At 40.7% G+C, this 14,352-nt stretch overlaps 1 protein-coding gene across 5 annotated transcripts in view; it reads right to left on the bottom strand.

Annotated features, from left to right (window-relative positions):
* Nucleotides 1–1,399: 1,399 nt before the first annotated feature.
* LOC127636741 (GTPase-activating Rap/Ran-GAP domain-like protein 3) overlaps nt 1,400–14,352 on the bottom strand; it is a 140,670-nt gene continuing 127,717 nt past the window's right edge. For all 5 annotated transcript variants that reach the window (XM_052117475.1, XM_052117448.1, XM_052117441.1 and 2 more), the window contains 2 exons: nt 8,982–9,099; nt 1,400–8,889 (listed from right to left, as the gene is read on the bottom strand). In XM_052117475.1, the coding sequence (XP_051973435.1) occupies nt 8,739–8,889; nt 8,982–9,099 (269 nt within the window). In that variant the 3' untranslated portion in view covers nt 1,400–8,738. The remainder of the gene's footprint in view (nt 8,890–8,981; nt 9,100–14,352) is intronic.

The following is a 14,352-nucleotide window of genomic DNA, read 5'->3' on the forward strand; positions in this document are numbered from 1 at the left end:
GAGGCAAGACCCTTGCTGGTGAACTCTGGCCAAGACTCCCGGGAGCAGAGATCTGGGGGAAATGCATACAGGCGCATTCTGGGCCATGTATGCACCATCGCGTCCAGACCTAGGGTGGCTGGGTGACTCAGAGAGAGTAGAGGGGACATTGCGCTGTCTGTTGAGAGGCGAAGAGGTCCACTTCTGCCCTGTAAAATCTCACCCAGATTTGTTCCACTACCTCGGGGTGGAGTTTCCACTCCCCCGTTGGTATTTTCTGTCTGGACAGCAAATCTGCTCCCACATTCAGGCATCCAGGGATATCAACTTCCCTGACTGACAGTAGCTTGCCCTGGGCCCAAAGGAGAATCTGACGTGCCAGAGTGTTCAGCTGGCGTAAGCGTAGACCTCCTTGATGATTTATGTAAGAGACTGCTGCTGTGTTGTCCACCCGGACAAGGACATTGCAGCCTCTCAAATGCTGGAGGAAGTATTCCAGAAATACAGCCATCAACTCGAGGCAGTTGATGTACCAATCAAGCTGATGACCCTCCCATTCAGAGTAAGAGAAAGGTTTCTGCGCACTGCCTAACAATTCTAACTCCTAACAGAGGAAAGTAGAAAGTTCTGACAGTCAAGAAGCACAACACACACAGAATGATCTGAAGACAAATGATCTGATGACGCACCTGTGACGCATCTATTTATAGCCCTGCTACAGGTGCATCCACTGATGTCACCAGCAGAGGCTATAAATTCTGGTCAGTTTCATTGTCCTGTTGCACACATATTCACAGCTGGTCACACCTAAAGTTGTTCTTAAAGGACAGGGAACATACAAGTCATGGCAGCCCCTCAGCACACTAGAGCAGAAGAGAGAAAACCATTGCCGCTTATCAAGCGCTGAAACTTTGCTTGTTGCAGAACAATCTGAAATAATGTTGACAATTGTAACAGTCACCTCTTTGCAATCTGAGCTTGTTCAGAACGTTAAATATGTGTGGCACCTGCCTAAAAAATCTAGACACAGTGCAACGACTGAAACAGAACGCAGGTGTTTAGTCATGCGTTTTTGAAACCTGAAGCTGTTATTTGACACAGTGTCTAAAAATGTTTCAGTCCTCTGTGAGACACTGAAGAAACAGCGAGACGCGGTGCAGCATGTATGGACTTTAATCTAGCGCGTTTACACAGGAAAACAATGGAAAAACAGAGCAGACACAGACAAAAATACGTTCTGAGTGAACTGCCCCTAACTCATATGTTCGCGAGTATCTGTGAGTCAGAGTGAGAGCTGAACAACACTGAAAAAATATATATAACAACATTTTATATATATATATATATATATATATATATATATATATATATCAAGCTTGAGCTCCTCGACTCGTGGCCTTTTTTTTAAGTACAGCGTTTGAGCATGACATCTACTAAATTCCCATGGGATTATGGGATAGTAAAGAGTCCAGTTAATCCACAATTCAGAATCTCATCAAAAACAGTATGTCATCCGGGTATTTTTCACTTACTCTTACTCTCTAAATTTGTGCATCTCCCTGAAAGCCGACGTGTGTGTGTGACGTCATGCACCCGCATCTTGGTGAAATTGAATTGAACATTTCTTCACAAGTTTCCAAATTGGAAGTCTGACTTCAAGTGGCTTTCCATTACAATTTTTCTATTAGGAAGTTGGAATGTTGAATTGAATACAGATATACGATTGTACTGGCATACTGTTTTTGGCATACTATAATGTAGGGAAGTAAGTGTACAGGGTCATGTCTAGAAGGTAACCATCCGGAGGCCAGAAGTCTTTCGAGAGTCACATCTGATGTTCACACACTGTGTTTATGCTAATCTGGAATCCCACAGAAACCCTACTCCTGACCCTAGACCTAATCCAAACACTAAATCTAAAGACCTGGGTATACTTCATGTTTGTGCATTCCGAATTGGATCACACCCGGCCAACCGCATTGCCTTTCAAAGTATACTCTTTTGACCCCGAGCAAATACGAACATGTTTGATCTGATTGAGTTTAAACTGTAAACATCTCTGAGTTTAAACTGTGCAGACTGGAAAATCTGGGTCACATGTGGACGGGTCTGTGTAGACTTTGCTGATTAAGAATTTTGCATCTAGCCTACTGTGACAATGCCAACTACCGAAGTATTCTTTGGCCTTAACCCTAACCTTAGAAACAGCAAATGAGACTCTCGGGAGACATTGGCACTCAGTTGGTTATAGGACACATCCTGTATTCGGACACATCCTGTATTCAGACACAGCCCAATTATATCTGTGTGCATCTCCGCAAGATGAAAAGGAACATCAACTACTCACCCACTTTTAAGTAGCTCACAAGCTAACTGGTTTGCCTACTATCTTCACATACTGCTAGCTGATAGAGCTGTGCAGGTTGTAGTCAAAAAACCAATTAGAGAATTAGCATTTCAAGCCATGTTTTCCCTCACTGTTTTTCCAATGAGTTTCTACTTTATAATGACAGTTTTGGATTTATGAGTAAAATATGGTCTGTGGTAAACATTACATTTGTTCTACAACATAAATCATACACAGTCATACACCAAACAAACGAAGATGCCCTGTTTTTAAAAATGTATGTTGCTAACAAGTTGCTAGATAAGGACCACAACGTTTAGGCATGTACAGTCACATGCATGTGGTAGTCCTTAGTTAGTAGCTTTTTAACTTCAGCAGCCATTTTACCCTGTAGCTCAAGACTAGGGTTGAGCCTGGTCAGTAACTGGATGGGACACATTCTGAAAAAGTTTTAGTGAGTCCAGCAGGGGGTGCTCACCCTGCAGTCTGCGTGGGTTTCAACTAATGGTGAGGATTTTCTAAACCTAATGTTAAACATGTCTGCCATCTACTGATTAGGTTGAAACAATTAGCTCTAAAATACCTGTTAAAACACAAACTACATGGTTAAATTTCATAAATATTTATTTCATATCAATGAACAATATTAACTACATCAGTGGTCTATAGCACTTTTTCAAATAAATGCTATAATAATAATAATAATAATGATAATAATAATAAGAATACTAATAATTTTGAGGCCACATCTGAAACACAAACATTAACAAGTCATACTTGGCATTAAAAACAATGGCAATACAATATTTTAAGACACTTGGTGTTTTTTTTTAATTCATTTTTGTTTAATTTCAATATCACAGAGTTTCTGCAACAGTCTAAACAATTAATACAAATATAGATACAAAACCACTGAGAAAACAGTTAGAAGAGTGAACAGAGGGAGGGGCAAGACAATAGACATGTTGCAAAGGGGAAAAACAAAACAAAACAGGAAGAAAAATTCAGTCAGTTTCTGGCTCACCCATCTTTGTCTTAAGAACAACAAATAGCAAATAAATAATATTTAAAACTTTTAATTTACAAAAATATTCCCATGTTTTCCCTTTTTACTCCAGGTTGCTACTAGTGTTGCATGGTTCACATAAAGACAAATGTTTTAAGAAGGTGAGAGTGGGGGGCATGCATTCAGCTAAGCAGTTTATCTGTATCTAATACTTTCTCATTCTCCTTTCCTTGTACTGTTCCTGAGGCTCTTGTGTATGTTCTGGTGTCACACCTTTGCTGACATTCATTAAACATCTCTGAGTTTAAACTGTAAACATTAGAATAAAGTTTATCATTCTCATATTTACCCAGAATCTGAGATTTAATCTAAGTGACCCTGACTTTAATTCCTGGAGGGTTCTTTCAGTTTTTAACAAACGTATCAAATTCATGATTCTAAATTCTAAACTACTAATCCATCAAATCCCTTCACCTTGTAGTGGGATTGAAGGGAGGCATGCAGGTGATCCAGAGCCCTTTTCAAGAAGCAACAGCACTTTGAAAACATGTTTGACTGTGGGTGTTCATGGATCATGTCTCATACTGTGAGCTGCGGTAAACCACTATAGATAGAACAGATAGTGTTTGCTTCTGCCTCATGAAATATGGAGACCGTGGTCAGTCAGAAATAGGGCTAGTTGTTGAAGGGTGCAATACAAAATGGCACTTGTGGGAGAATTCTGCCCTTTCTGCCAAGGGATTGATTGCATGTCAGGGTTTAAAAGCATGGTGAGGGTGGAGGCAGGTTAGACCATAACATTGATATGCACAAGAAGATAATTTTATTTGTCCATAATACAATATCTAGAAAGGTATATTTTACATTCAGAACTGTGAAAAAATATTTGCCCCATCCCGATTTCTTCTGTTTAAAACAAAATTGTACCATAGAGCAAAGGCAATCAGAGAAAACATAAAATACAGTTTTTAAATGATAATGTTATTTATTGAAGCAAAAAAAAATTCCAATTCCAACTGGGCCTGTGTGAAAAAAGTATTTGCCTCTTACTAAATCCCCAAATCTATGAAACTGCATTCATAATGGTGTTCAGCTGTACTAGAAACACCAAGGTCTGACTACTGTAAGCCCTGTTCAATCAAATCAACACCTAAATAAAACTTTTTTAGCAGCATTAATTTGGCTAAAGGTTCTCACCCAGTAGCACACTATGCCAATATTCTCATTGCGAGAACATGACCATGGCAACGTTGCGGTTTTACGTCTTCAGAGGGAAAGCCACTCCAGCTGCTCCCCGCCTCGGTCCTTCTACCTACGGGTATGAGGCTATGTCGGTTAGCACTGGGGGCGATTTGGGGACCCCAATGGGAGTGATTCTGCCTGGTAATCCCCCACGGACCTCCCATTCCATAGTACGCTCATTTGGCCCGGTTCAGGGGTGGGACAGGCGACTCACCCCAGGGCGAGTTCAATGTCTCATTCAGGCATCAGGAACAGGACGGGCTCTCGATCGCAGCATCTGAGAATGGGCTCATACAGTCGGACGCAGAGGACTCGACTGGGCTCCCATCTTCGGGTGCGGTCGCCCAGTCTGAGGCCGAAGCAGAACTGGCGGCCACAAGCGTCGGACTGTAGTGGAACACTCTTCAATCCCTGGTCCAATTCTTCCCGGAGGTGCACGAGGAACTCACAAAATCATGGCAGGCACCCTTTACTGCCTGGACCCGATCTCTGAGCTCCTCTGCTCTCACTACCCTTGATGGTGGGATGGCCAGGGGGTACATGGCGATTCTCCAGGTAGACAAGGTGCGGACCTTGCACTTCTGTGGGCAGGGGTCCCCTTGGTGCAAGTGTCCAAGTATGTTGTTGTTACGCCAGATGCCTCCTGGATAGGGCCACGACTCCACCTCCAGGTGGTCCAGCTGATTTGGAGTTAATTCGGCCAAGCGCAGATAGACCTGTTTGCTTCCTGGGAATCCTCCCATTGCCCGCTCTGATACGCCCTGACCGAGGCTCCCCTCGAAACAGATGCTCTGGTACACAGCTAACCCCGAAGGCTGCGCAAATATGTGTTTCCCCAGTGAGCCTACTTACACAGACCTTGTGCAAGGTCAGGGAAGATGAGGAGCAGGTCATCCTGGTGGCTCCCTACTGGCCCACCAAGACTTGGTTCTCGGAGCTCACACTCCTCGTGATAGCCCCTCCCTGGCGAGTTCCCCTGAGGGAGAACCTCTTCTCTCAGGGACGGGGCACCATCTGGAATCCCCTACCAGTCCTCTGGAATCTACATGTCTGGCCCTTGGACGGGACGCACGATCACTCAGGCCAGGGCTCCCTCTACGAGGCGCCTATATGCCTTGAAGGGGCGTTTGTTCGCTAAGTGGTTTTCTTCCCAACGTGAAGACCACCAGAGATGCACATTCAGTTTGGTGCTTTACTTCCTGCAGGAGAGGCTGGAGGGGCGGCAGTCCCCCTCCCCCTTGAATGTGTATGTGGCTGCTATAGTAGATGGTAAGTCCCTCAGGAAGCATGACCTGAACATCAAGTTAATTGAGGCACGATGAGGCTGAATCCTCCCATGCTGCACCTCATTCCCTCATGGGATCTCTCCATGGTCCTGCGTCGCCTGCGGAGAGCCCCATTTGTGCCCTTAGAGTCAGTTGAGCTAAAGGCGCTCTCATTGAAGACTGCCCTCCAGACTGCGCTTACATTCATCAGGAGGGTTGGGACCTGTAGATGTTTTCTGTCACCAACACCTGCCTGAAGTTCAGTCCGGCATACTCTAATGTGATCCTGAGACCCTGACCAGGCTATGTGCACAAGGTTCCCACGACCCCATTTAGGGATCAGGTGGTGAACCTGCAAGTGCTGCCCCAGGAGGAGCCAGACCCAGCCTTGTCGTTGCTGTGTCCGGTGTGTGCTTTCTGCATCTACTTGGATCACATGCAGAGCTTTAGATGACCTGAGCAGCTTTTTGTCTACTTTGGAGGACAGTGGAAAGGGAAGGCTGTCTCCAAACAGAGGATCACACACTGGGTCATTGACACCATCATTTTGGCATACCAGGCCCAGGACGTGCCACCCCCTTGGGGCTTTGAGCACTCCACTAGGAGTGTGACCATCTGTAGAGCAGCGGGCTTGGCAACAGCGAGATTCTAAAATCTCCACGTTGAGCCGGTTTCGTCCCTTGTGTTGTCAGGTATGAATATATAAGTATGCTGGGCAACTGGCCAGGTGTACCGCTTGCGTACAGCATTTTTCCCCTCCTGGAAGGGAGACCTGCGCCCCCATCCCCCATCCGAGTTTTCAAGACTATGGAGCCTGGAGGTCCTCCCTCCTTAGCCCTGTGGCAGACAAATTCGGCTGAGAAAATTGATGCTGGCCAAGTACATGTGCTAGTAGGCCCTTTACTGGGGTAGGTGCTCCACATGCGCTGGTTGCCCTTGAGTAACCCTGTGTGAATCTTCCATGGTATGGTTTCCCCATTGGTAAACCCACATCTTCCTCGGGCAGGAGTTCCCTCTGCCACCAGTTGCCTTGTTTGTAGAGCTCTGTCCCCTCTGGGTATGACCTACCATCGGGACTTCCTCCAAATGCAATACTGCTGGTCGGTAAGTCCATGTGATGTATTTCGACACAATTACCTCCCCTTCGGGCAGGATGTGGTCTCCGCGGTGTCTTTCTCCTTGGGAAAGGACCCCCTCCCCCCCTACATGGACGCTTATGGCCCCAGCTGAACGATTTCCACTTTTTGGAGAGAAAAAAAGAAGAGAAGAGGCCATGGCTGGTGCGGACTGTCCCTTTTATGAGCAGTCGGCATATGCCCAAGATGTGGGGGACAATACGACGCTCGTGGAGCACTGGGGACGATACGTGAGGGCCGGGTGCGCTTGCTACGAGGCAAGCAGTGGCTTTCCTTCACCTGCATCACCAATCCATGTAACACAGTTCAGCTAGTTGTGGCGTTTCATATAGGGACCCCCTAGTTTCACTATATCGACACAACTGTCATAACCTCCTTTCCCTGATGGGGAGTGCCATGCAAATTCCACTCGACAATTCCCATTGGAACATCTTGTTCCCTCCATCAGGGAACATATGTTACGACAGTAACCAAGAAGTACTGCTCTCTACCAGAAAATGCTAAAGGAGAATATCTGGTCAGCAGTCCGTGAGATGAAGCTCAAGCGCAACTGGATTATGCAGCAAGACAATGATCTAAAGCATAGGAGAAACTCCACCTCTGAATGGCACAAAAGAAGCATAATTAAAGATTTGGAGTGGCCTAGTGAACCTGACTTGAACCCGATTGAGGTGCTGTGGCAGGACTTTAAATGGGTAGTTCATGCTCAAAATATGGCTGAACTAAAGAAGAGTGGAGCAAATTTCCACCACAGCATTGTGAAAGACTGGTCTCCAATTATCGGAAGTGATTGGTTGCAGTTGTGGCTGCTAAATGTGGCACAACCAGCTATTAAGTTTAATGGGGAAGTTAGTTTTCACATGGGTGATATAGGTGTTGGATAACATTTTTGTTTCAATAAAAACATATATATATATATATATATATATATATATATTATGAAAACTGTATTTTGTGTTTTCTCAGGTTGTCTTTGTTTTATGTTACATCTTGTTTGGAGATCTAAAACAATTTAGTGTGGAAAATACACAAAAATAGAAGAAATCAGGATGGAGCAAATCATTTTTCACAGAACTGTATATATTTATATGCACGTTTACATTTGTATTTTCATGTGCGCACCCGGTCTGAGATGCATATATAATTTTGTACAACTTTGAAATAATCACACAATTTACAAATCACAAACATAGAAAACATTTAAAACACAAAAGAAGGAATTCAAAAATATGTTTTCATAGTTTTCAGGTGCGTCAATCTTACATTCAGGTCTTGAGGTGAAAATAATATTTGTCTTGACTTTGAACGGTTCAAACCTTTCAAGCCCAAAATTTTAAGTATCCTTTTTTTCCTTCATATGGTTAGGAGTATGCCTTAAAAAGCTACAAATGTTCCCTAAGCTGATGTCCGATCTGTTTGTTAGCATTCTAAAGAAATTAAATTAAACATTATTCAGGGAGGTGTCAACATTTGTCAAAAGACCACCTGAATTTCAAGTTCTCTTTTATACAGTAAACGCTGGGCCATACACACATAGTTATACATGCATACATCTTCAAGGAGTGAATATAGACATCACCACACTGTAAACTCCTTCAGGTGTAAAGCCCTGGGATTCATTTACAACTTCAGATGAGTAGGCAGACTGAGGAAAGACACACAAATTCAACATAGCGTGATAAATAGATGATTAAAAAAGTAAAAGCCAGGAGGATGTGTGATAAGGTGAGAGATGCACTGTGATTCAAGAACAGTGATTGTCATCACTTTAGGTCCAAATCATCCTCCTCAAAAGAAGTGGAGAAGGTAAAAGGGCTGGCCATGGGTGGGCTCTCATCTCGCGGCTCCACCTCAGAGCGAAATGAGCAAAGCAGGTGGACGTCAGTTTCTCCATCTACAGACTCCATGCCCACTCTGATTTGAGATATCTCATGGTAAATATAAATAACCGGTATGCTTGCAAGTAACATGCAGAAATAACCTCCTTCCCACAAATACACACTTACTGTTCAGTGGTAGTGCTCCCCGCTGTTCTTTTCTGCTCGTCCTCCTTGGTTTTCTTGCTCAATCTTCTCTGTTTCACTGAATTACTGTCTGCCTTACAGCTGGGTTGCTCAGTCAAACCTACAAAAGGAACAAAGTGTCACGGTTTGAAAAACGAAGGCCAATAATTGGAATTAATTTTCAGTGGTATTTTTTACTTTAATAAGGAAATATTTTTTGAAAACATACAACTTTTTTGTCCCTTTTATTTTTAAATATGGTCACTATGGTGTCAAAAATCCAGAGCTGTCGATTTAATGCATTAATTAAGTGAGATTAATTATATGAAAAATAGCATGTAAACAATAAATGAATGCAAATATTCATTCACACAGCCTGTTTGTAAATTCCATAGTAAACATTTTTCCTACTTTCTGCCATCAGAGCAATGCAAGCTTGATGCACCATCTTGATGTTTTTGCAAATCTGCGGCAGTAGGGAGCATTAAGCGCAACTCCAGCAATACAGGTAATGCGCCTTGTCAAACCAACGAGAGCAGGCATTATAGAGCCTTGCAGAGATGACGTGCTCTTGCGCCCAAAGAACCGAGCACAACAGAATGCAGGGATCCTGAGACATGTTTTTCAATGTTTCAAATTATGTATAACTTGACACAGCAACTTAATGCTACTTGACATGATGCAACCAAAGTGAGATGTCAAGAGTACATGTCTGCAAATTCTAGGCTGTGACATATTCCCTGTTGTCTGTTGTTTGTGTACTTTTATTTTTAAATTCCTGTTAAGTTCCTGTTACCTAGTCTTGTGATATCCTGTTTTCCCTTCTTGTTCATGTGTCTGGTTTTCATTGGTTCATTGTTTTATTACTTTTATTCAGTTCTAGTTTATCATTGGTTTTAGTTAATTGTCTTGTTATCTTGTTTTAGAGTTCTGTTTGTTCATTGGCCTTTGTTACCATGTCTTGTGTATTTTAACCCTCATGTTTCCTTTGTCTGTGTCAGGTATTGTACATGTAACCTTGTTGTTTTGTTCAAGTTTAGTCAATTCGGTGTACTTGTAACATCATGGTTTTGTTTTGCTCTAGTCGTAGTCATGTTTAGTTAGGTCCTTGGTTTCTTGTTTTGTTTCATTCACTTTTATAGTTAGGGATACTGGTTTCACATTTGAGAATAAACTGCACTTGGGTTCATCTAAACTTCATCTTCGTCTCTGCTTGTTTGTCAACATTGTTACATAGGCAAAGGGTGACTACTTTGAAGATGCTAAAATATAACATGTTTTTATTTATTTTGGATTTTATTTAGTCACAACATAATTTCCATAGTTCCATTTATGTTATTCCATAGTTTTGATGACTTTACTATTATTCTAAAATGTGAAAAATTATAATAAAGTGTTTCAAAACGTTTTACCAGTAGTGCATATATATTTCTCTCTCTCTGTATACACATTTGTGTGTGTATATATCTATGTACTGTAAATTATTTGAATGAACTGAATTATAATATTTATATATAAATATTTACAATTATTTAAATTATTATATACTCATTATCTTCTATAATGGGCCTCTCAGTCAAGGATAGATTTAAAACTGAGAGGCCCATGGGCTGGTATGCCATGGAGGCCCCCCATGACACTAATTACGTGACTAAGTTCACCTTTATACGCTCCAGGACACTTGAAAGATTTGTTTGGAGTTTTCAAATAGACAGAAAAAAAGTTTGTAGCAATGTCTTTCACAGCCAATTATTTGTAATTTTTAATTATGAACCGATCAAAAATCATGCGTTATTAACAGGGATGTGCACGACGCCTGTATTGAAATACCAAAATAAATATTCATAATTCTGCACGGCCTTGGAGTCCAATGGTACCTGTCAAACCAGTGGCAGATTTGGTCATGGGCAACATTGGCAGTCGCCCAGAGCAGCATCTTGCGGGGGGTTTTCACGAGGCGCCGGCATCCCCCCCATGCCGGAAGTTGTTCTACAGCATTCTCTAGCTCTGGTTGCAATAATTTTAGACCCTGTTTACAGCTGGTAATAAGACGTGTTTCAGATGATCCGATCACAAATGGTCAGTGCTAAATATAGATGTAAATGAGGTGCAAAATGTTTTGTGATTGGATCTAAAAGAAAATAACTGTCAAATCAGAAAACTTGAAAAAGCAATTTCATACAAAAGATTGAGAACATCACAGCTCTTCCTCAGTGCGTCTGATTTTGGAAATGTATGGTTTCAAGTACAAACACACACATCTGAAGCTAAACTAACAGAGGCACTCCACTAAAACAACTGATAATTTTGCTCGAAATGTAGCGTTTGTGCTTAGATTAAATCACAACTGCATCTGGGAGAAACAGCACGTCGGTTTTGTTTGCGCTTTCTTTGTCTTTATGACGATTATTCAGTTTATTATCATTCAGTAACACACTGGTATAGTGATTGATGTATGTCCATACAAAATCATACACACTCTCCTCAAAATTTCAACACCGCAACAAAAGAATGAATGGACGTACATCGTAACAACAACGTTTACTTGACAATGGAATTAACGGCCATTTTTCTCACTAAGCATCACGGAACGTACGAAAAAGGTGGATAGGGGCTGTTTTTCAATTGTTTTTCTATGTAAACACGCACTGATGTTACACATTTTTCATTAATTAAGAATGGGCCTACTCTGTTGCAGGCAGTGACGGAGAGAATTTGTGTTTGACTTTAATGTGATTTTATCATTTGAAGATCTAAGTGTTGTACTATTTAGGCTCATAGCTCATTGTGCACTGTATTCCCTACTAATCTACAAAGTTTGCGTTTGATGTATCCATGGCAATAAGTGTGCTTTATTCCCGAATCCCAACTCCCGACAAATAACAGAATAACCGTTAGTGAACTCTCGTGGTTACCAAATATTACAAATGTTACCATGCACTTATTTAGCATCTTTTGCTTTTTAGATGCATGCCGAATTTTTTTTTATTTGAAAGCCCTCCATACATTTGCACAAATTCTGTCACTAATATGATTTTAAACGATCAGCTTTGTACACAGCCAGGGTAAACCGCAACTTATCTTTGTGTTTGGAAGCATTTGGTAAATCAGACACTGTTCTCTTCAAATAAACATGCTGCACCTGTGAGACGCTGATTCCCTGAGTGCGCACTGTAGTCCAGCATGCATTTGGCCGACCAAATGGTATTTCACATAAGACTAACATTTATGTGGATTAATAATAAATATCTCAAAATAAATAAATAAATAATTGGTTTAGAGTTTGAGGCCCCTTGGTTCCCTGGGCAACCGCCCACATGGCCCTGTGGTTAATCCGTCCCTGCTCTCAGTAAATATTGATCTATGCAATTAATTGTGATTTATTAATTGGCACATGTATTTAATTTGAATAAAATATTTTACTAAAAACATAACTAGACAGGCCTAGAACAAAGTATTATCAAATATAATACTGATTTACTTAATTTTATATAATATACTACAAGGCCATCATTTACCCCACATTTTAAATATCTGAGGCATGAGGTGATTTTTGGTGGCCAAAAATAAATAGAATTGGAAGAATTTGCCATTTTTGCCCTGGTTTTCACCTTATTTTAATTATATTTTATTGTTATTTGTCTTGTCATTATCTGTTTTGTGTATTAAAACTTTGGCAATATTGTATGTAAAAACAATCATGCTAATAAAGTATTTTAAATTGAAATATATATATATATATATATATATATATATGAGATAGAGAGAGAGAGAGAGGGAGAGGGAGATGGAGAGAGAGAGAGAGAGAGAGAGAGAGACAGAGAGAGAGAGACAGAGAGAGAGAGAGAGAATGTAGGTTGTGAAGTGTGGCAGTCTCAAGGATCTAGCAGTTTATCTAATGTGTGATCAGAATGTCTCTCCAACCCTTCATAATGTAAAAATGTGTCTAATCTCAATTTGACTACAGAACAAGCATTATAACAGATTAGGAATATTTTTGCAGTGCAAATTTTTTTTTTTTTAACTTATTTGTATTTATTACATTTGTTTCTCTTATAAGAATTTGATAACAATTAGGGCTGCAACTAATTATTATTTTGATAATTGATTAATCTAATGATTATTAGCTCTTAATCATTAGCTCTTAACCGATTATTCAGCTCGTGCCCTGACTTAAAAAGTTTGTATTAAATGTGCTTACGAACAATAAACAGGACAAAATCACCTCTAAAAGATATTCACCCAATTAAAGGGAAAAAACTTTTTAAGTTTAAGTTTGCTGCAAAAATCCTCTTGTTTTCAAGTATTTTTGTCTTGTTTTTCATTTTAAATAGTCTAAAAACCCTTAAAACAAGATACATTTACTTGAAGCAACATAAGATATTTAGACTTGCTTTAAGAGGATGCATCTTAAGTGCAAGTGTATTTTGTATATAAGTGTATTTTTTCACTTTTTAAACTTCTGTGAGTGCAGTAAAGACAAAATATACTTATATTCTAGATCTATTCTCTAAAAACAAGTTTAAATATCTTATATGCTTCTTCTCAGGTGAATGCATCTCCGAGAAATGCCAGTTTCAGAGTTTGTATTTATTTACATGATTTGCTTCTGTATTATTTGAATTTGCAATAAATTGACCTGCATTAAAGATGTAACGCCGGGGTGTTTCTTTAAAGACACTCGACACGCAAGTTTTGCTTAAGAATCCACTTATTCCTCAATGAGAGTGCTTCTGTATTTACTTATTTTGTTTTTTGCATTATCATTTCCTCATACTTTGTGATCTACATCATCTGAAGCTGTTTGGAAAGTTTTGAGCAGGGGTCTTCAACCATTTTCAGGCCAAGGACCCCATGGTGCTTAGAGAGATTGAGCCGGGACCCCCGTTACATATTGTATAATATTGAGTGTTGCGTTTTATGCCTATAAAAACATGAATGGTAGGCTACCATATTAATGTATGTACTTCATGATGTTTACATTGCAAAGCCATTGAAATAATCATTAAATGCTGCCCTGCTGAAAAGACAAGCTAAATCCAGCATAAGCTGGTTGGCTGGCCTTAGCTGGTCAGGCTGGCCAGGGTGGTCTTAGTTGTTCTCCCAGCCTGACCAGATAAAAAGTGTTCAAACCCCCTCTGAAACCTGCTAACTGACCAGCCTGGCTAGGCTTAAGTCAACCAGCTTAAGATGGTTTTAGCTGATCTTTCAACAGGGATGTACAGCAGGGGTCTGCAAAATTTTTGTCATGAAGTGACATTATTAAATTCCCCTGTAAATCCGGTGCCAAACCTCTTCCAAAAATAAATAAAAAGACAGACAGATAGACAGATATAAAAACAGAAATACCCTGTCCATGCAGAATAAAACAACT

This window comes from Xyrauchen texanus, chromosome 4 (genome assembly GCF_025860055.1).
Source record: "Xyrauchen texanus isolate HMW12.3.18 chromosome 4, RBS_HiC_50CHRs, whole genome shotgun sequence".
In the NCBI taxonomy this organism is placed as follows: Eukaryota; Metazoa; Chordata; class Actinopteri; order Cypriniformes; family Catostomidae; genus Xyrauchen; species Xyrauchen texanus.